Below are 21,922 nucleotides of genomic sequence, written 5' to 3'. Positions count from 1 at the left end.
GCTGCTCTGGAAGATTGGTAAAAGATGGTAAGGAATATTTTCTTAGCCCCTTGACTTTCTCCAGAAAAAAAAAATGATTACAATTTTATCTTATTTAAAAAACACTTATCATTTAATCAAGTTCTCTATTTCCTCTAGAGTGCAAAAAAGCTCAGAGATGTGGAGAGAGAGTCCCTTCCTGCTCCTTGCTCCAGCAGCTCAGCTCTTATTCTTCCTGCCCCATGGAATAGAGAATGACACCACCCTCATGTGGTATTGGCCAACAACATGTCATAAACATGACTCACCATGGCAGTATTCTTATTCAAAAATGGAAGAAATAGTGTCTTGGGAGAGAGAAGCAATTAAAGAGTTTCAGAATCACCCCAGAAGTCGACGAGTATCCACCATTTTTTGGAGAACCTGTTCTGGTCTAGTAACGTTCACACACATCACATGTTCCAATACTCAAAACACTGTGGGAAAGTGATTTTATTGCCACTTCGCAAAAAAAACTGAAATTTAGGAGATAAGGCCATTTATCCAAAAATCCCAGAGCCAGTGCTTTTACATCCATGATGCAAATTCACGTGTGTCCATCCTCTAAGCCTCTTCCTTCCACTCCATGTATGTAGGAGAGAGGTCTCAACTCCCTCATCACCTCCCTTGACACCTCCCCTCACACTCACACCCCCAATGAACCACAGAAGCAGGAAGTGCAGAGAGAAATATGTTTATATATTCGTTCACCAATAAACAGGCATTTCCTGAAAGCCTGCTGTGTGCTAAGACTTTCTCCAAATGAGGTATCGGTGATAGAACCAAGTCTTCACCTGGAGTGTCGCAGGGACCCAAGCAGGAGGAAGAAAGGGAATTCCCAGTCCACACAGAGTAGAACCCACAGCCTCCTCCAAATGGCAGGAATCAAGCTATAAGAGAAAATCAGATCAGAGCTTCACTATAGGAATCAACCAGGTCATCGCCACTTTCTTCCCACAGAGAAGCCCCTTGAGATAAGGAAAATGGCAAAGTGCAGTAGAGTTAAAAGGAGACTGAGTTCTGATCTCATCTTTACTGAGTCACTGTTTCAGTCTTTCTGAACTGTAAAACTGAGCTAGGTTATCCTCAAACTCCACTGACCCTTTGGACTTTCACCCTAAGACACTGGACATAAACTTAATAAATGCTTAATGTACATAGCGCCTTATTCAAAGCACCTTCCATTTCATTATTTCCATTTTACAGGTAAGGAAACAGACTCAGAGTCACTTGACCAAGGCCTTCACTTGAAGAAACTGAAATAGAATCAAAGCCACTAGTGAATCTCTAGAGACCTGGCCCTGAGGACGGGGGAACAGGGCTCTTGGAGGACAAGACTATTTTGCTGGGGGCAGGCGGCAGGCATCCCCAGCCGGTATGCCTGAACCTCCAGAGCGCTGAAGCCGAGAAGGGCTAGAGGGAAGAAGACCAGGCTGCCCCCTGCCCCTCTCCTTACCTTGTGTGGGGGAAACACAGGCTTTCCCACACATGCCTTTGCAGCACTTGAAGTTACCCTGGCACTGGCTGTCTTTCTCACAGTAATTGGGGGGGTTGAGCATCATACATTCTCCGTAGACCACAGGACACTTTCCAGTCTTCCTGACTGGAGAGAGTAGGGCCGAGGGTCAGAAGCCTTGAACTCTAGACACTACATCCCTGCTTCTTGGGTCCAGCCTCTGCCCCACACTGTGCAGTAACAGTCATGCCCCTACCCACCTCTCATCACCACCACCCCATTTCTAAGGCATGCGCATCCTGTGAAGGTAGGCTCCGGTTCCCCTCTAACATCAGGTCCTCGGTCAAAGCAGGTGACCAGCTGTCCAGCGCTGCCCAGATGGATGCCTGCCAACTGCTTGGCTATCTGATTGACCCGATGATTGCCTGATTGACCGGCCTCCTGATAGGCTGGCTGGCCAGTTGGGTGACTAACTTCCTGCTTGGGGCAGTATGACTCCATGGGCAACTGACAAGTGTGGCTCAGCAACTCTTGCAAAGGGAGAGAGCCGGAAGGACCCCATCACCCGGTCCCATTCTCCTACTGCTCTGTCTTCAGGTTCACCCCTCCCCACCCAGCTCTCCCACCTCCAAACCTCGGTTCACGATGGCAACAGGGTTCAGGCATTTGATGCCACACACATCAGGGCAGCACTTCTTCTTCCCTGAACATTGCCAGTCAGTTTGACACTGAGGTTTCTCAGCTCTGAGGCACTGGGCAGGTTTTCTAATAGGGCAGACTCCTGCTTTCAAGGCTTTTGAAGAGAAAGTCAATAAGTCAGGAAGGGACTGGGTACTGAGGAGCCATCCTGACTCTTCACCCAGGTGGCCACCCGCGAAGTCCAAAGAGAAAGGCCCAGCTGGTCTCCAGGTAGAGACGGGCTTCATAAAGCAGACACATGTGAGGAGAAGCCATAGACCCAGGGGAAAAGGCTCACGGCTCCCAGGGAAAGGCAAGGGCACACAAAGGCAGAATGGAAGGCTGGTAGTGATGAAGACAGTGAAAATTAAGCCTAGGTCAATATGGCCAACATGGTAAAGACTGAGTGCTAGAGGCAAAGGCAAAAAACAAGACAGAGACAAAAGGACAGAAATGGAGACAAAGGAGAAAAATAAAGAGTCAGAGGCTCAGAATGGAGAGTTTTGAGCTTGGTCAGAGAGTAAAGGAGATGAGGGCAGAGAGGGAAGGAGGGAGAAGAGGAGGAATAAGAACAGAGAAGGGGTGAGACCCTGGCTGCTGGGATGGCTGAGTAGAAGCACCTCCAGATGCCTAGGTGTACATGAACCCCACCCTCAGGGAGGTCTCCTGGAACTAAGACATAAGATCAGAGCCTAGAGGAGAGACCATCCCCACACCATGAGGAGCCCCTACCTCTGACCCTGCAGGGTGACTCCAACTCACCTTTTCCAGTACCTTCCACAGCCCACGGTACCAGGGTTCCCAGGGCGAGAAGCACTGCGATGGGGAAGAGGCCACTGGACTTCATGGTGAGGACAGGGGAGTCTCTGATGGCCAATGCTGAGCCTCACTATTTATATGCCAGTGGGTGTGGTCCCACCATAATTTCCTTGGCTCCTCCCAGCTGCTATTGCATAGGCAGGAGGCTCAGACAGAGACAAGCAATCAGACACCAGTGAGACAATGGCTCTTTCTTGTCTCAGGCAATTCCATGAGGCCGACAAAGCAGGGCCACGGAAGAAAGAGAAGAGGTTGGCCTGCAAGATGTCAGCAGGTTGATAAGGAGCCCATGCCAGCTGTCCATCGTGGGAGGCCTGGGCCCAGGAGAGTTGTAGGCTGAGACGGGAAGAAGTCAGTGGAGACGGTGCTACTTTGACTTGGTGCTGAAACCAGAGACACCGACGCGTAGATGAGGGCTTGTGCAATGCACCCTTAATGCTCACATTCCTAAAATGTGGGAATCCAAGGGCACAAGCTATTCTTTACCTCCTATATGAAGCAGGGTGTGCAGAGCTGCCCCCCACACTGATCCTGACCCTAAAAGTTTGGCCTCCCCAAAAAACCAGCCCCGATGGGATCTCTTCCTCTGTTTTGTGGACCCTTTGTGTTGTGTAAGTAATAAAGCTGTCATTTGCTGCAAGTTTCTGCTGGGTCTGCGCCTGTGTTTCCTCAACACACCGTGTAGCTGCTCACGCCACATCAGGGATTGTGAAACACGCTGCTGGACGGCCCACTGCAATTTCCTTCTTGAAAGTTCAGATATCATAGCACTCAGTAATGCTTATTTCCCCAAAATATTTACACCATTATATTCCAGTGCCTATTCTGTGCCTGAGATGGAGAAGGCATTCACTAAACAGCTGTCAAATGAAAGATGCAGAAGAAAGAGCTCTGCCCTCAGCGAATCTCTTTTGAGCTCACTTTCCCAGCTATGAAATTGGGTAATATGAACAAATGAGTCCTTCTCAGAGGGCTGTGAGGCAAAGGATGTGAAAGAAGGCTGAGAGGAAGAAATGGATTGTGTCCTTGCCCACCGCGGTGAACTGAAGTGAATCCGAAATAAAGGGATAAAGCAACTCACCTATCACTAATTCAACATTTAGTTGCACTGTGTAATTTAAGGTGTTATAGGAATGCATCTTATCCCAAGATCCCCTACAAACTTCATGGGATAAAAATTATGGCTACCATTTATTAAACCCATTCTCTAAACTACACAATCTGCATAGATTGCTTCTGATTATCAAGACAGTCATCATATCTCTAGAGTTCAACCCAAACGTGTCTGAATGCAAAGTCCAAATTCTTGCCCTAAGGTCATGTGGCCTTACTGGTGCCTGGGATTCCCCCATTCATTCCTCACAATGAAGGTCGTGGACATTCAAATAGATATGACGGAGTCACCTATGAGCCATGAACAGCCAGAGAACCAAACGATAGCAGATATCTCCATGCAGAAGTTTACATTTTGTCAGAGGAAGAAAATTGGTGTAAATTGGGTAACTATTTATGAGCCAGGTGCTTTTGTCCTAACTGGGTCACCCAATAGGGCAGGTAAGGGAGAGGTACAAGGTCTGACTTCCATAAGTGCATTGCAGCCAACTTGGCTGGGGTTCAGGATTGTAGTTCTCATGCCCAGGAGTGCCCGGTAGGGGGCAATTTGATTCTTCTCACCCAGGGATGGGGTGGGAGAAGCTGCCACATTTCCACTCTCTAGTCCTCCCTGTCTTCCTCAGAGATCCCCTGGAGTTTTCTATATGTTTGCAACTTCAAGAGTGAACAGGAGAGTGCTATAGCTAGAGTTTTCTATCTGTGATTAATAAAAGCTGACTCCTTTGTCATTGGGAAAGAGCCCTGTGATCAATTAGCAATGTCCACCATGGGTACCAAAGGGGCATGGTGACATTGTAGGGTCATTTCTGTCCCTGACTCAGTTGGTTCTAAGTCCTAAAATCATAGACTGAGAATTAAAAGGGATCTCAGAGGTCATCAAGCCAGGGGTTAGCAAACTTCAGCCTGTGGGCCAAACCCAGCCAGACGCCTGTTTTGGTAAATAAAGTTTTATTGGAACACAACCACATTTATGGCTGTTTTCCCACCATAAAGGCAAAATTGAGTACTTGGGACTGAGACCTAAAATATTTACTACAAAGCCTAAAATTTCTCTTTTACAGACAATGTTTACTGATCTCTGATCTAGACCAAACACCAATTTAAAGCAGAAAAGAACAAGGGAGGAGGGAGAGAGAGAGGGGGGTGGGGAGAGAGAGAGAGAGAGAGAGAGAGAGAGAGAGAGAGAGAGAGAGAGAGAGAGAGAGAGAGAGAGAGAGAGAGAGAGAGAGAGAGAGAGAGAGGGAGGGAGGGAGAGAGAGAGAATAAGGCTCTCAGGAGAAAGGGAAAGCCCAAAGTTGCATAGTGAGTGAATGACACAAAACCAGATTGAGCTTTTCTAAGGCTGGCACCTCCCATGCTGATCCCCAGAACCTGTATAATGGTGGACACCCTGCTCCAAACCAGAGCGCCACCTGAGATTTCTTCATTAAGCCTGCTTCACAGACTTTCTGCTGCCTTTATTAAATCCTATTTGTTGATTCACCCGTTCATCCAATTCATCTACACAAAAATTGAGTTTTCATCATGGGCCAGCTGCTGTGCTAGGACCTGCAGCTCCAGTGCAGATACACAGCGGCACTAGCTCAGGGGGTTGAGAGCCTGAGCTTTAAAGTCAGACTTACCTAGGGTGGGATAAAAATCGCAACCTCTCTGAGCTTCGGTCACCTCATCCTTAAAATAGGGGCCATTGATTTCTCCCATCTCATGTGGCGTCTGTGAGCAGCATCGGGCAAGCACTCAGCACAGCGTCCGGTCCACCATGTCAGGTGGACATAGTTCTCATTGAGCAGCTCCCTGCATATATCAGGCGCACGGTTGCTGTCAGGCTCCATCAGCAGCATTCATCCATGGGTCTGGACCTATCTTGGTCCATCTGTCCCATTAAAAGTGTGAATAGCTTAGCTCTGCACCTCCCCTGATGGATCCTGCTGGTCAGAGTGCCCCTAAGGTGTATGGGGACTTGGACAAATTTCTTTCACAAACAATTTGATTTTTTAAATAAGTTACAAAACTCTTGAGTCCATGTGAGGTTTCATGATTTGTCAGTGACGTTTTGGAATAAAATGCAGAAAGGAGGCGGTGCAGTATTTATTGCCCAACCAGGGCAGGCAAAGACTCTTCACAGTGACCAGAAATCATCTTGTGATCTCTATTGTCGGGTGTGCCAATCCCGGCTCGTTTCAGGAGAAAAGGTAGTGACGCTGTATTACCTCCCAGAGCTGTGGCTATCTGGAAGCTGTTTGTACTGAAGCAGTAGAGACCTTCTCGCCTTGCAGCCCCCAATGCCACCTCTTTAATGCCACTTCCACCGAGACTCATGAGGCTGCATCCCCAGCCGTGCAGCCCCTGAACATGGCTTCCAAGGGCTCTCTCAAAGGTCGTTAGTGCACTGTCTTGTCAGTGACCACAAATGCAAGTTTTGCCCAGAGTCTGCAGGAAGATGTAAATGAATGGCCACTTATTTTCTAGTCTTATTAAAATTTACCATTTGAAACATTATACCATAAATGTATTGTAAGGCCTCTTACAATAGTGTCATCATTTGAACTCTTTAAGCTGGAACCCCATTTCCCCAGAATGCAATCCCTTTCGCCAGGGGATGGGTGAGGAGGGAAGGTGGGTGGGCTTCCTGGGCAGATTCCCAGGGCAGTCCCACAGCCCCCGAGCTCCCAAAGGCCTTGAGCTTGGGGTTTCGTTCTCTGAGTTCATCAGCTTGCTAACATTATCTCTGAGTCAGCACTCTGTAAGTGAAGTCAGATGGAACAAGGGAGCCCGAGCCGGGGACCTGCGGCCTCGGTCCGTGCCTGGTCCCGTTTCCACCACCTTCTCCTTCTGCGGGGTGAGCGCTGGCCACCTGGTCCATGCCTGGGCTGGCAGGGCCACAGCAGGTTTGCCAGGCAGTCCCAGACAGCGAGCTCCCAAGCCAGCTTCTCTCCAGGTAGCAGGTGCACCCAGGCAGGCAGGGGTGATCCCCTGGGAGGGGGAGATGGGTGTCCCCACCCCATGGCCAGCGCACAGCGGGTGGCCCAGTCTGGTGGCGGGCAGAACGGGGTCCTGTGACTGGCAGGAAGAGGGGTCTGCCGGAAGCAGCCGTGTCCATACATGCCGAGCAGCTGGGTAGGGCGCCAGGCACCTGTGAGGGAGAGCCACATTAAATTACACATAAAAAGCAGCATAACAGGTCGAGAGAGAGACTGCAGAAGAAAGGTAAACCTTCTTTTTTTTTAGCTCTTTCAGCAACAATTTTTTTCCTGCTTTTGAACAAGAGGCCCCACCTTTTCATTTTGCACTGGGTTCTGTAAATGCTGAAGCTGGCTTGGATGGGCTCATGGATGAAGTAAGAAGATATCCCATTCTCACGAGGAGTGTCCGTCCCTCAGCCTGAGAGGCTCAAGATTGACCCAAGAGAGCACAATGTTACCACTAAGTCAGAGAGGCGAGAAGAGAAGTGCCGGCCTGGAAAGCCCCCGAGGAGACTGTGCAGCCAACCCTGGGGGCCTGCAGAGGCAGCACGGTGAGTTCTCTGGATTCCGGCTATGCAGGGCTGAAATGAGCTGCAAAGGAGAGGACGGAGAACCAGAATCCATGCAGGTCTCAGTCCAGGCACCCATGGCTCCCTGCATGGCACTGCAGGTCCTAGGTGGTCCCAGGCAGGAGAGGTGGGCGTAGAAAATTCTGAGGAAGGCACTCCAAAGCCCAGGGCCCCTGAGGACTGAGGCCACAGGCAGGAGCCGGCTGCCCAGGTCTGAGGGTGATTCTGGTTCATGTCTCTCCATATTGACAGACACTATCTTTCCGTTGGCTAAAATTCACTTTGTTTCTGTGTCTCAAAATAAAATAATTTTTAAAAATTTTTAAAAGAAGCCTTTTCAAAATCAGGTGATCAGGAGACCAGGTTCTCATGGCTCATCCCTATGATGGAGGCAGTCACGCCTTTCTCTAGCCCTCAATGTCTCCATCTGCTCCCAAGATGGCAACTAACTGTGACTCCAAGAAATAACTTCACCCTGCTTCCTCCCAGGCTATAAACAACACCTCAAAGCATCCATCCTTTTCTAACTTTTACAGTTGCCTTTGTAACTGAACTTGAAATAGTCCCTTGAGCAAAACACAAGATAGTTGATATTGACCAAAGCACACTGGAGACACAGAAACCAAGATAAGTAGCCAAATGTGGTGACGAGAGTATCAGGGGAGAAAACCAGTGAGCCAGGGCAGGCAGAGAAGCCTGAGAAGCAGATGGAAATGAGGGATGAGTGGTATCATTAAATCATCTCTGTAGATCCACAGGTGGCAGATGTGGCTGCCTGAGCTCTCCACACCTTAGCAAGAAACAGATGGTACAAACGTTTCCTTCTTAGGGTTTCCCCATTCAATAAGGTTTTATGAGGTTTGAACTTCCTTCCCAGCTGCTCATTACATTCTTCATAAAACTGGGAAAAGTAAACTGTTCTTTTAGACTCAGATGTGAATGGGGTAGGGTTAGGGATTGTCAGATAAAAGTCGAATCTGGGGAGGGCAAAAAATACCCATCCATCAAAGTAGGAGGAGAAGGAAATACCCAACAATAGTGGATGGTAGACGTATTCCCCTCTTTATTTAGCCAAGAGATGGATTGATCCATGGATCAAGTTTCTGAAATGCATTCCTCTAAAGGCAAAATTGTCTCCCTAGGGGAAAGCATCCACTTACCACGAGGTAATGAAACAGAGACTGTGGTAGGTCATGAGGAAATATTTTAGGGGTCTCATAAGACAAATTGAAAACCAAAGGTTGGACATACAGGACTGCCAGCAAGACTGGCTGTGAAGAACCCAGAGAAAGGAAAACGGGATCATTCAACTATAAAATAGAGCTGGAAGCAATATGGGAAAAGCTTTCCCAGACCACTATATTCCAACTCCTTATGCCTGGGTTGGAGTATGCTATCTTGCAAACATTACAGGCTTTGCTTTGGACACTATAAACTCACCATGATTAACACTTAATGCTCTTTCTGTAAGCAAAGCCCGAAGTGATCTCTGAAAATGGTTCGCTATTCACTTGGCCCAGAAAACCCCACAAAATCATGCAAGTCAAGAGATTCAAATCTTCATGTTCACTTTAAAAGCACCCCAGAAACTGTTCAGGCCATCAAGTGTCTGAAAGACGTCCCTTTACAGAAGCAATGGGTGCCATTCCGTCGTTATAATGGTGGCATTCATAGGTGTGCCGAGGCCAAACAGTGGGGCTGGATGCAGGGTCAGTGGCCCAAAAAGAGAGCTGAACTGTTGTTGCACATGCTTAAAAATGCAGACAGTAATGCTGAACTTCAGGGTTTAGATGTAGATCCTCCAGTCATTGAATACGTCTAGGTGAGCAAAACTCAGATGCGCTGGGTGACTTAACAGAGCTCAGGGGTGGGTTAACCCATGCATGAGCTCCCCTTGCCACATTAAGATGGTCCTTACTGAAAAGGAACAAAATGTTCCTAAACCAGAAGAGGAGGCTACACAGAAGAAAAAGATATCCCAGAAGAAGCTGAAGAAACAAAAAACTTATGGCTCAGGAAGAAATTCATCATAAAGTAAATGCAAAGGAAAGCTCAAGTAGGAAAAAATAACCACACTTATTGGGAAAGCGTTAATGAGCCCATCCCAGAGTTAAGTGGTTTGTGTGCTTTATCACATTTAATCTTCAAATGACACGTGGTAGGTAACACTGTCATTTCACTTCAGAAATCAGGGGAAAATGAGTCTCAGAGAAGATCTCCTTGCAGTATGACAGGCAGTGGTAGGGTCTTGGGTGGATATGACACATACATGGCTACTTGATCACTACAGCTATAGGGCTCCATATGTTTAAGCCCAGCATCAGTGGGGAGCACCACCACGAGGGCATCTCTGTGGCCTGAACAGAGCAGAGCAGGGTGCCTGAAAGACCAATGAGGGCTTTTGATCTCCAGGGCCCTGTCAAATGGACAATGCTGGACTCAGGAGACTTAGCTAGACTCCAGCTCTACCCTCCTTGCTGCATGACCTATTCTTTCTCTAAGCCTCAGATTTCAGGTAGGATTTGACCTTAGAAAAAACTCTACCATTCCCAGAACCCAGACAGCTCATCCTTCCTGGAGAGTAATCATAGAAATATACCTGAGGCATGTACCCAGAACCCAGAAATGGGCCAAGCACACACACATCCCATTTTAAAGATAAGGAAATGGAACGTAAAAGAAGCGAGAGCACTTGTCCAAGGGCTCACAACAAATCAGGGCAGAGTGATACTCAAATCCAAGTCTTCAAAATTCAGCTTCATTCTGGTCCCTCCAAGAAGTCTTCATTTCCAGACCGAGGCTTGGAGATGGATGGAATAGAAGCACTCCCAGCACTGACTGCAAAGCCAAGAGAGGATGAGATCTGACTGTATAGTTCCTTTCCCACCTAGTCCACAGAAATAACTCCCCCCCTTCCACACCCTAAGATGCAGATCCAGCCTCCCTCCTCCCTCTTCAGGATCTAATCACCTGGGTCTAGAATGTCAGAAGGATCCTGACATTTAAACCACAAATATAATGATGATTTTTCTGTTCCTCAAGCTCTTCCCATCACTCCAGTTGTTGAGGGTACAATAACTCCAGGGAAGTAGGAGCAATTTTTTGAACAAGGCAATCAAAGATTTAAGGTGGCTTTAATGCTTTTAAGTCACCAAATCTTGACCCAAACAACAGGACATACCTCCAGGAGGGAGAAGGAGTCAGTGGTTGGCCCCAAAGCCAACAGATGGACTAATCATTGGGAACTCAGACTCCAGGGAAGGAGGAGCTACGATCAGCCAGTCACAGGCAGGTGTTTCACCCCAGGAAGGGGCAAAGACTCACAGAGCCAGAGAGAAACAGAAAAAGAGGAAGAGAATGGAGGAAAGTCAATCAAGAAAATGAAAAGTTAAAAAAAAAAAAACAACCAGAAAAATGGAGACTGAGTTAGCATCAAAGCCAGTCAGACAAAGACAATGAAGGAGAGAAAAAAGAGAGAACCAGTGAGTGATCAAGACCGAAAATGGGGCAGATCTGGAGCCAGAGACAAAGTAAAGATATAGAGGGAGAGAGAAAAATCCAGATTTAAGATCTGTTAGACGTAGGCATCTGGGAAGACCCGCAGGACAGGTGAGTGAGACAGGTACTTCTGGATGCACAGAAATGCTACTAGCTAAATCAGTAGGTGATCTCAGCCTGAGGGGCTGTGAGGCAGCAGAAAATGAGCCACCTCTACTCTAGCCGGAGACTCTTCCATGCTCTGGCACCCATGATCTGTAATTTCAATCACCCTAGATGCCAGGGTTTCAAGAGTGAGAATCCCACTATGTGACAAAGTTGCTGGATTTTATGGTGGGGACCAACATGGAGGCTGTGATGACCTCTGCCAAGCTTGTAACTTATCCATTCCTTACCAGATGTAGTGCCCTCCCCTTTCAGAACTGAGCCTTTCTTAGCTGCTGCTGTGGAGTCAGGACACTCAACCAAATACCCAAGGTCCTCACACCTAGAATTATAATAGCTTAGCTGTTCCAGGGAGGATCCTGTGGCCTGACAGAACAGGATTTAGGAGAAATGGCAAATATTTAAGTGGGAGGTGTCACCAGAATGGGCAGAATGCCAGCTTCAATGTTTGAGTTGTGAGATGGAAGAGAACTGTGTCAGAATTCATTCCAGCTACACTTGAAAGAAAAACTTAATCCAGGAGTTCTGGTCAACGAAGATGGCAGCATAAGATGCTCCAGGGTGCTGCTCCCACAGAACCTTTGAACAACTAGCAAAAACAAACAAAGCCATCTTCCTCCAAACTCCAGAAACCAGTTAAAGGGTTGCAGTAACTAGATTAATGTCAAATCAAGAACACGGAGATTAAAAAATGGTGGGCAAATCTCAAGGCACCCTTCTTAGCCTCTCCCCTTCCCAACTCCTCCCCAGCACAATGTGGAGTCTGCCTGCATTCCCACAGTTCTGTTCTGGAGGGAGGAGAGAAACCCCTAAGCACATACTCAGATGCCTGTATGTCAGTGCCAATCTGAGGAGAAGTAGGAAAGACTGAACCAGGAAACTTGTCCCAGGCTCACCCTCCCAGAACTTGTCCTGCAGGAAGCAGCATCTTGAAAACAGCTAAAGCAGTGTAAGAAATATTTAAGACAAAGCAGCCTGGGGCAAAGGATTACCTGCCTTAGGTCATACAATAGAGGACACAGGAGAGAAGAGTTAGGTTCCAAGGATACAGTACTATTGGGTCTTGCATTCATTTCCTTCACCCTTCTTCATACAGCTTCAAGTCACTATCTCCTCTACCTTCCTTTCAACCTGAAGAACTCCACTGAGCACTTCTTGTAGGGCAGATCTTTTCATTACAAATACTCTTGCTTTCTGTTTATCTGTGAACGTCTTAAACTCTCCCTAATTTTTAAAGGACAGTTTTTCCAGATAAAGACTTTTTGGCTGGCAGTTTTTGTGTTTCAGTACCTTAAATAAGTCATACTACCACTGCCCTCTCACCTCCATAGCTTCTGATGAGAAATTGGCACTAAGTCTTATCGAGGATCCCTTGTATGTAACAAATTGCTTTTCTCTTGCTGCTTTCAGACTTCTCTCCTTATCGTTGGCATTTGATATTTTGATTAGACTCAGAGTAAGTCTATCAGTGTGTTTTCTGCGTGTAGTACATTATACTTCTTGGATATGTATATTTATGTGTTTCATAAAAGTTGTGAAATTTGGAGCCATTATTTCCTGCAATAATCTTTCTGCCCCTTTCCCCTTCTCTTCTCTTTCTGGGACTTCCATGATGCCTGCTTGGTAAAACGTCATGCTGTCCAACAGGTCCTAAAGCTCTGCTTGCTTTCTGCAGTTCTTTTCTCTATCTGTTCTTCCAACTGTATGATTTCAATTGTCCTATCTTCTGGCTCCTGATTCCTTTTTATACCTGTTCAAACCTGCTGTTGTATACCTCTGATATATTTTTAATCTCCATTATTGTGTTTTCAACCCCACAAGTTGTTATGTTTCTTTTTAGACTTTCTAATTCTTCTTTGTGTTCACACACTGTCCTCTTAATATCCATTAGCTCAATATCCAATATCATTTTATTTCCATCCATATTTTCCTTAAGCTCCTTGAATTGATTTAGGAGATTTCTTTAGAACTTCTTTGATGAATTATTCCAATGCCTGTGTTTCCTCTGAAGTTTTAATTTGTTCCTTTAAATGGGCCATATCACCTTGTTTCTTTTTATGGCTTGTGACTTTTTGCTGATGTCTGGGTATGGAAGGCAGTGTCTCTCTCTTGCCTAGAGTTTGATTGTAGAGTGGCTGCATATTAAAGCTTCTCTTTAATGATTGTTCAGTGTATACTGATCCTTTAGAACAGCCCATGTTTAACAATTCAGATTTTCTCAGGTCTTCTGCATCTGTCTCCTGCCCTGGGCTTGTGCTGCAACTTTTAAGATTACCTTATCATGTGCAACTATTTCACCTCCAAGAGTTGATTTCCTTTCCTCTGTTCTTCCTCCGGGGGCTCTGTGTTTTTATGCAGATTTTCCTCCCCTGCTGGTGTGATTAGCTCAGCTGCTTGCCATCGCTCATGGCTGCCTTTTCACTATGGCTTTCAATTCTGGGTCTGCCCTGCCTTAGGACAGTTCAGTTTCCCTCTTCTTTTTCCCCACATGGCTTTTCTGTCTCCAATAAGGTCCATTTTAGGATATCCCACCCAAAAGACCAGACGGAGTTGCCATCCAAAAATGCCCAATTTTCATTTAGGCACATCAGCAATTAGGGACCGGGTTGGGAACGTGCCCCATTTGCCAACAGTTCCACTGCGTGTTGCTCTTGTTTCCTGTTTCCTGGGGACCGCTTTGTAGGTGCACGCTTGCTCACGGCTAAGACCCGCCCCCTTGGTCCACGTGGCCTGGGGTCCCTGTGGCTGTCACGCGCCCCTGAGTCACGGCCGCGGGTGGCTCTGTGGCCTGTGACCACAGCAGGAGGTGCCTGGGCAGGAGAGCTGCCACTGTGGAACTCTTAAACTATGGGGGACCACGTGTGGGGGAGGGACCCTACTGGCCTTACTTTATTTTTTATTTTTTTCTTTTTCCATGCTTATGGAGTTTTCTCCAGTCTCTACGGGCCACCGGGGTTCCAAGTGAGTGGAATGTGCCCTTTTATTTTGTTGTTTCTAAGGCGAAACTTTCCTGGGGATGTCATGCCACTATCTTAATGATGTCACCCTAAGATGGACTTTTTTATCATGAATGAACATTGACCGTTAGAGAATCATTTTTATGAACTGATTTTTATGTGCATAAGGCTTTTCTTCTTTCAACTTTAGATTTTCTTAATCACCTCCATAGATTTTCTGTTCTTGAACTACCCTTGCATTCCTGGGATATACTCTATTTATCTATGAGATGTCACTTTTTTAGCATAGTAAGGAAACTTATTTCCTAACATTTTTATACTTGTCATTTTGAAATAATTTTATATGTCAAGAAAATGTTGCAAGAGTAGTACAAAGAACTGCCATATACATTTCACCCAGCTTCACCAAATGTTAACATTTTGCCACATTTATCATTCCCTTTCTTTTTTGTGTGTGTATGTAATGTTTTATTTTGACTGCTGAGATTAAGTTGCATACATCATGCTCCTTCATGTATGGAGGCTTCAGTGTGGGTTCCCTAAGAATAAGAATGGCCTTTTGCATAATCAAAGTACAAGTTATCAAGTTCATCAAATTTAACACTGACGATTTCCTAACATTTTATCTAGGGTTTTTCCCATCTATCTTCATAAGAAAAAAACGGTCTATAATTATTTTTTATACTCTGATTATGACATCAAAGATACACTAGAAGACTTGGAAGCATTGAATGGAAAAGGATTATAATGTAAACATCCTACTCTGGAAGGTAAAGAAAATAGATTAAATAGGTAACAGATGATAAGTGACAGATAAATAGATAGATAGGTAGGTAGATAGAGGCTGATAGAGTAATACAATAAATGTAGCAAAATGTTAACATTTGCTAAATATGGATATCTGGGTAAGGGGTATACTGGAATTTTTTGTATTATTTTTGTATCATGTTTGCAACTTTCATGTAAGTTTGAAGTTATTTCCAAATAAAAAGTAAAAAAAAGATGCACTGATCACAAACATTTACATCTGTGCTCTTCCTGTTTTAGGGTGAAGTAGTTTGTGGGGGATAGAAATTATCTCTTTCTAGTAACTTTGCTAAAAAAATGAAAACATCCCAACCCATTTCCCTTTTTGAAGGGAGAAGTTTAATGACCAAATTAAAGAATCTCAACCTGTTTCCTTTGGTGAAGGGACTCATTTACTTAATCACCACTTCAAATCCTTTAATGACTATGGATTTATTCCAGGGTCAATTTCGTTTTGAACCCAGAAAGGTTCAAGGCAGGAGAGGACGCTGGCATCTGGTTCCCAGAGGAGCAGTTCATACCCTCCTTACAATTCCCACTAGATGGAAACTAGACGGCCCCCACCCTGGGGTGCTGCCAGGATTGATGAAGAATGCCCCAAATAAAAAATGCTCAACCTGGCCAACAGCATCCATATTCCAAACTGGAGATGAGGACTGGCTCAGGGAAGAGCCTGAAGTCCGTCCAAAAGGAAAATAAATATTGACCTATTTTGAAAGCCTACCTGAAATCATTGTGTACTTATTTCACAAACATAATGTCCTTTAATCCTTACCAATTAATAAGAAAAGAATTATTATTATCCTCATATGTGGATAGATAGAGGCAGATAGTATAACAACATATATGGATATGTGGAAACAGAGGCTCAGAAAGGTGAAACCAAATACCCAGGCAGTCAGAGCTAACAACTCACAACTGTGATTAAAGCTATGATCTGTCTGACGTAAAACCCCCATTCTTTCCACTCCACATGCTCTTAGAGAAGGGCACAAACTCTGGCATTACTCTCTCACCTCTCTCCTTTCCTGCCATCTCCTCCATGCCCCAAACCAGACTCGTGAACAAAGAAGTCGAACATGCAGAAAGAAGCACAGGCGTGGTTTGATTCATTCCTTCACTGAACTGAGCTGAGGGCTCGGGGGACACAGAAGACTCCAAGCCAAATTTATCCCTAAAGGATATGCCCCCCACCAGGGACACATCTACTTCTCCACCCCTGCGAGGAATAAGAATCTTTGGACCACTACCCATTCATCCATCCATTCATTCATTCACCAAATATATGGTAAAACTTGCCATCTGCCAGGCACTCTTCTATGCATTTAGGATTCAAAAGTAATCAAGACAATCAAGGCCCCTGTCCTTGGGAATCATATACAAAATGGAGAGATTACATCCTCATGAGAGAGGATTACATTCCAGTGAAGGAGTTTCCATTCTCTCCTCTTTGTTGTGGGAATAGGTTGCGGGAGGAAATCCATGCTTCAACATTGGAGACCGTCCGTGTTTTCTCCCCGCTCGCAGGGGATCCAATGGGATGGAAGGAGATTCAGCATGGAAAGGGCAATCGCATGGGGTGGGGAGGAGCCCGTTCAATCTTGCACCACACCCCCTCCCTGCAAGAACTCCTGCCCCTGGGTCTCATCTCTCCATTCGCAGTCAGAGAGTTGAGCCTCATCAGTGGGGCCAAGTGACAGGGCCCCCAGGGGACTTTTTGGAAAACTTGAATGTGTTTGGGTTTAAAATGATTGAGGAGTCCTACTGGGCTCTACTGAATGAGGGCTCGGGATACCAGATCCCATACACTATGCGAGGCAATCCCCCACACCTAGTAAATATCTTGCATGACTTTCAAAATGTCCCACTGGACATTTAGAAGGGAAAAAATCTGTTTATCTGAGCCTAGCACCAAACTCATTTTACATATAAACACAAATTATTCTATGCTCAGTTATAATAACCACTGAGTTTTTGTTTTTGTTTTTTTTTTTTTAGGAATACAACTGCTGTGTAAATCGAGAGAGGACTCTATTTTGCTTTATCAAGAGATGGTCACCATTTTGCAACACAATATCATCATAAGCAACACTTTTCATGATCTCTGGGTTTGCCGCTACTACCATCTGCATATTCATTATGCCACATTCACATATAATGCAAGTTCCTGGCAACTTACATCATTTACAGTAGTCCCAATCAAGCATTTAAATATTGGAATACATCTCATTTTACTATCAATCTTACTTTTATTTTATCTTATTGGGCTTTATGGGGTTTGAGCGTCAGCTCTGCTTTCAGTTGGCTAGCTGACCTCAGGCAAGCCCTGTATCTCTCTTATCCTCTATACTGGTTAAAATGCCATTGCAAAACCAGGAACTACTCCAGCTAGTTAAAGCAGAAAATAATTGTGCCCTACAAAATCTCCTCTCTGACTATTTTCTCCTCCTATTCTAGGACTCTAGCTGGATCTTTGTCACACCCTCCTATTCTCTCCATGGATCTTAACTTCTCTTTCATCTTCTTCTCCTTATAAATGTTGCCCATTTTATCTCACTTATTTATTACATATATTTTATTTTCATTTTTTTACTTTTATCCCTTTTATTTCATTTTCAATTACTGTGAGAACATTATATTGATTTTTTTATATTACATGTGTTGGGAAGTTATCAGGCAGGAATTTCATTTTAGATTAGTAAAGAAGATGGGCAGATGATATGCTATTTTAAGAGAGGGCAGTAGGTTTAAGAGAGTTGAAAACCACTTGCCTGTGAGCCCCCAGTCTTGGGGTTTGTTCATATGAAACTTAACCCCACAAAGGATAAGTCAAGCCTACTTAAAATTAGACCTAAGAATCACCCCCAGGAGAATCTCTTTTATTGCTCAGATGTGGCCTCTCTCTCTCTCTCTCTCTCTCCAGCCAACACAACAAGCAAACTCACCACCCTCCCCCTGTCTACGTGGGACATGACTCCCAGGGGTGTGGACCTTCCTGGCAACGTAGGACAGAAATCTTAGAATGAGCTGAGACTCAGCATCAAGGGATTGAGAAAACCTTCTCAACCAAAAGGGGGAAGAGAGAAATGAGACAAAATAAAGTGTCAATGGCCGACAGATTCCAAACAGAGTCGAGAGGTTAGGAGGTTATTCTTATGCATTAAGTAGATATCCCCTTGTTAGTCAAGATGTAATGGAGAGGCTGGAGGGAATTGCCTGAAAATGTAGAGCTGTGTTCCAGTAGCCACATTTCTTGAAGATGATTATGTAATGATATAGCTTTCACAATGTGACTGTGTGATTGTGAAAACCTTGTGCCTGATGCTCCTTTCATCTACCTTGTCAACAGAAAACATATGGAATAAAAAAAAAGGAAACCACTTGCCTGGATAAACTCTAGAGGGACTCTATGATACCAGTTTGGACTTGACTTGATTCTAGGCAGCAGTCCCTCTCCCCACCTCCCCCAATTCCCAACACACCTGGAAATCCTAGCCAACCTGGGCTTTCCCAGCAAACCACTGTAGAAATGAGGAATGAAGGCTATGGAAGAATCCATGGGTTGGCTCACCCAGCATCTATTCTGACCTCTTTTATGTGTACCGCTATGGTGCAGAAGAAGCTAAAAGCTACATTTTCAAGACTCCCAGAAGCTAGGGTTCTGTTGGGATTTAAGTTTCACTGACCGACCAGATGTGCTCTCCTCGTTCTTGAACCAGGACTAAGTTAAGAAGGGAAGCAGGTGTGGGGCTGCTGGAATGGTCACAGCAGAAACAGTGTAGTTCCACCTGGTACCTTACTATGCTCTGGCCAAGGCGGTGTGACTGGGGGAAGACATTTTTCCCAGAAGCTCAGCTTAAAGCCTGATTTTTCTAGGACACCCAATCCAGGTAATAAATCACTTTCTGATTAAACTAGTTCAAATGGTTTCTGGTTTTACAACTGGCCCTTAACCAATCTAGAGGATAGGAGAGATGGAGGGGCTTGTGAGGGCAATCGATGATAACGCTGGGGCTTGAACCCAGGACTCTTCAGGATGTGACCTTCTGCTGCCCCAGCCCCAAGCAGACCTTACTTCCTTAGTCAGAGGGGCCTAGATGAAAGCACCCCTCAAGGAGATCCTATGGGTGCCTTGCCCAAAATGTTTGAGGTGGTGAAAAGGGGGGATGACAAAACGCCAGGCAGATGCTTCGCTTACGGGGTTGGCCTGGGCACCAGGTGGTCATCAGTGGGCTGAGTGAGGTGAGTCTCCTCTGTCGGATATTTCACAGTGGGGATACACCCTGTGCTGGTTTGAAAGGATGTATGTCCTCTAGAAAAGCCATGTTTTAATTAAAATCCCATTTCATAAAGGTAGAATAATCCCTATTCAATACTGTATGTTTGAAACTGTAATCAGATCAGCTCCCTGGAGATGTGATTTAATCAAGAGTTGTTGTTAAGCTGGATTAGATGATGGCATGTCTCCACCCATTTGGGTGGGTCTTGATAAGTTTCTGGAGTCCTATAAAAGAGGAAACATTTTGGAGAATGAAAAAGATTCAGAGAGAGCAGAGCAGAATGACATAGCCACGAGAAGCAGAGTCCACCAGCCAGCAACCTTTGGAGATGAAGAAGGAAAATGTCTCCCGGGGAGCTTCATGAAACAGGAAGCCAGGAGAAGAAGCTAGCAGATGACGCCGTGTTTGCCATGTGCCCTTCCAGATGAGAGAGGAACCCTGACCGTGTTCACCATGTGCCTTTCCAGATGAGAGAGGAACTCTGACTGTGTTCGCCATGAGCCTTCTCATTTGAGAGAGAAACCATGAACTTCATCAGCCTTCTTGAATCAAGGTATCTTTCCCTGGATGCCTTAGATTGGACATTTCTATAGACTTGTTTTAATTGGGACATTTTCTTGGCCTTGGAACTATAAACTAGCATCAGATCAAATTCTCCTTTTTAAAAGCCATTCTGTTTCTGGTATATTGCATTCCAGCAGCTAGCAAACTAGAACATACCCCTTCCAATATAGCCTTGCAGCACTTGAAATCTCCTTCGCATTGGCCTTTCTTCTTGCAGTTGTCTAGGGACTGACTATCACTTACTGGCCTCTGGACACTTCCAGGCCTTTATTACAACAGGAGACACTAAGGCCACAGGCCATCCCATCACTGTGCCTCTGCCACACCACTTCCAGTCATTGCACTGGGACCTGAGGACTGCCTTTGGGAAGGAGCAAGCATTATTGGCCAGTGTTGGGCTTTTCCTGGCACTACAACCCATAAAATTTTAATCGGCTTTTAGGCTCCTTGTTACTGGTCAATGCCAAGACTCAAAACCAATGCCAAGTATCTTGTTGCATCATAATCTTTGGTAGTTTATTCATTCTGCTTAGCACTCGATACTTTCGACCTGAAAACTCCCTTTTCCTTCAGTTCTGGAAAACTCTTCCCTATTATTTCTTTTAAAATCTCTTTCCTGACTTTTTTCCCTTTCATTTTAGAACTCCAGAGGAATGTATGTCACACCCTCTTATTCTCTCATGCCTCTCTACCTCTCTTTCATCTTCTTCTCCTTATAAACCTTTGCCACATTCAGTAGTAAATTCTTCGGTAATATTTGATTTACTAATTGTTTTTTGTTTTGTTTTTTGTTACTGTGCTGGTTGGAAGCTATTATGTACCCCAGAAAAGCCATGTCCTTTAATCCTCATTCAATATTGCTGGGTGGGACCTTTCTGATTGTTTCCATGGAGATGTGCCCCACCCAGTTGGAGATGGTAACTTGATTAGATGGTTTCCATGGAGATGTGTCTCCACTCATTCAAAGTGGAGTGGCTTACTGGAGCCCTTTAAGAGGGAACCATTTTGGAAAAAGCTTTAGAGCCACAGGAAACGACAGAGCCCACAGAATGGACAGAGCTCTGGGGAAGCCACTGAAGAAGCCTGCAGAGAAATCTATCAGACGTCGCCATGTGCCTTTCCAGAAAGAAACCCTGAACATCATCAGCTTTTATCCTTTGTGAGGGAGATAAAAGACAGTAAAAGGCTAGAGGGCTCAGAAAGAAAGTGTCCCCAAGGAGAAGCAAGAAGGACCCGCAGGAGCTGAGGGGGACAGTTGGGAACCAGAACCAGTGGAGAAGAACCAATAGACTTGGCCATGTGCCTTCCCATGGGACAGAGGAACCCTAGATGCCAGAAGCCTTTCCTCAGAGAGGGTATCCTCCTCTTGACGCTTAATTTGGACATTTTCATGGCCTTAGAACAGTAAATTTGTAACCTAATAAATTTCCATTGAAAAAGCCAACCCATTTCTGGTATATTGCATTCTGACAGCTTTAGCAAACCAAAACACAGAATTTCCATTTTTCTATATTCGTCTGTTCTTGATTCATATCTGCCTATTTTTATTTTACAGCCACTTGATCTCATTCTATAGATACTATTCCTTTTATTACTTTAAGGGTCTTAAAATACTTATTTTGAAATGACTATGAGATTAGGCTGCTATTTGCATTTTGTCTTAAGTTTGTTGACTGTTGTTTCAAGGGATCCTTAATCAAGTGGTTGTTAAGCTGGATTAAGTGACGACATGTCTCCACCCATTTGGGTGGGTCTTGATTAGTTTCTGAAATCCTGTAAAAGAGGAATCATTTTGGAGAATGAGAGAGATTTCTGAGAGAGCAGAATGACATAGCCACAAGAAGCAGAGAGCCCACCAGCCAGTGACATTTGGAAATGAAGAAGGAAAATGCCTCCCGGGGAGGTTCATGAAAGGAAGCCAGGAGAGAAAGCTAGCAGATGATGCTGTGTTCACTACACGCCTTTCCAGATGAGAGAGGAACCCTGACCCTGTTGGCCATGTGTCTTCTCACTTGAGAGAGAAACCCTGAACTTC

The 21,922-nt window shown here is 45.2% G+C and overlaps 1 protein-coding gene across 1 annotated transcript; it reads right to left on the bottom strand.

Moving 5' to 3' along the window:
• Positions 1–696: 696 nt before the first annotated feature.
• SLPI (secretory leukocyte peptidase inhibitor) lies at positions 697–3,046 on the bottom strand. Its single transcript, XM_077167965.1, has 4 exons — positions 2,915–3,046; positions 2,109–2,267; positions 1,475–1,621; positions 697–908 (listed from the first exon to the last, which is right to left on the bottom strand). The coding sequence occupies exons 1-4, from the start codon at positions 2,997–2,999 to the stop codon at positions 904–906; spliced, it is 396 nt and encodes a 131-aa protein (XP_077024080.1). The 5' UTR covers positions 3,000–3,046; the 3' UTR covers positions 697–903.
• Between the last annotated feature and the right edge of the window lie 18,876 nt (positions 3,047–21,922).

This window comes from Tamandua tetradactyla, chromosome 1 (assembly GCF_023851605.1).
Source record: "Tamandua tetradactyla isolate mTamTet1 chromosome 1, mTamTet1.pri, whole genome shotgun sequence".
Lineage (NCBI taxonomy): Eukaryota > Metazoa > Chordata > Mammalia > Pilosa > Myrmecophagidae > Tamandua > Tamandua tetradactyla.
Note: the sequence above shows the minus strand (reverse complement) of the source record. Positions and strands in the feature narration are given on the sequence as shown.

What these genes read in the sequence shown, in the direction of transcription:
- SLPI (XM_077167965.1), bottom strand. Translation starts at nt 2,999, where the DNA reads ATGAAGTCCAGTGGCCTCTTCCCCATCGCAGTGCTTCTCGCCCTGGGA. An exon ending in TGTGGAAGGTACTGGAAAAG is followed by an intron (nt 2,268 to 2,914) that starts GTGAGTTGGAGT and finishes TCTCTTCAAAAG; the next exon opens with CCTTGAAAGCAGGAGTCTGC. An exon ending in TGTTGCCATCGTGAACCGAG is followed by an intron (nt 1,622 to 2,108) that starts GTTTGGAGGTGG and finishes TACTCTCTCCAG; the next exon opens with TCAGGAAGACTGGAAAGTGT.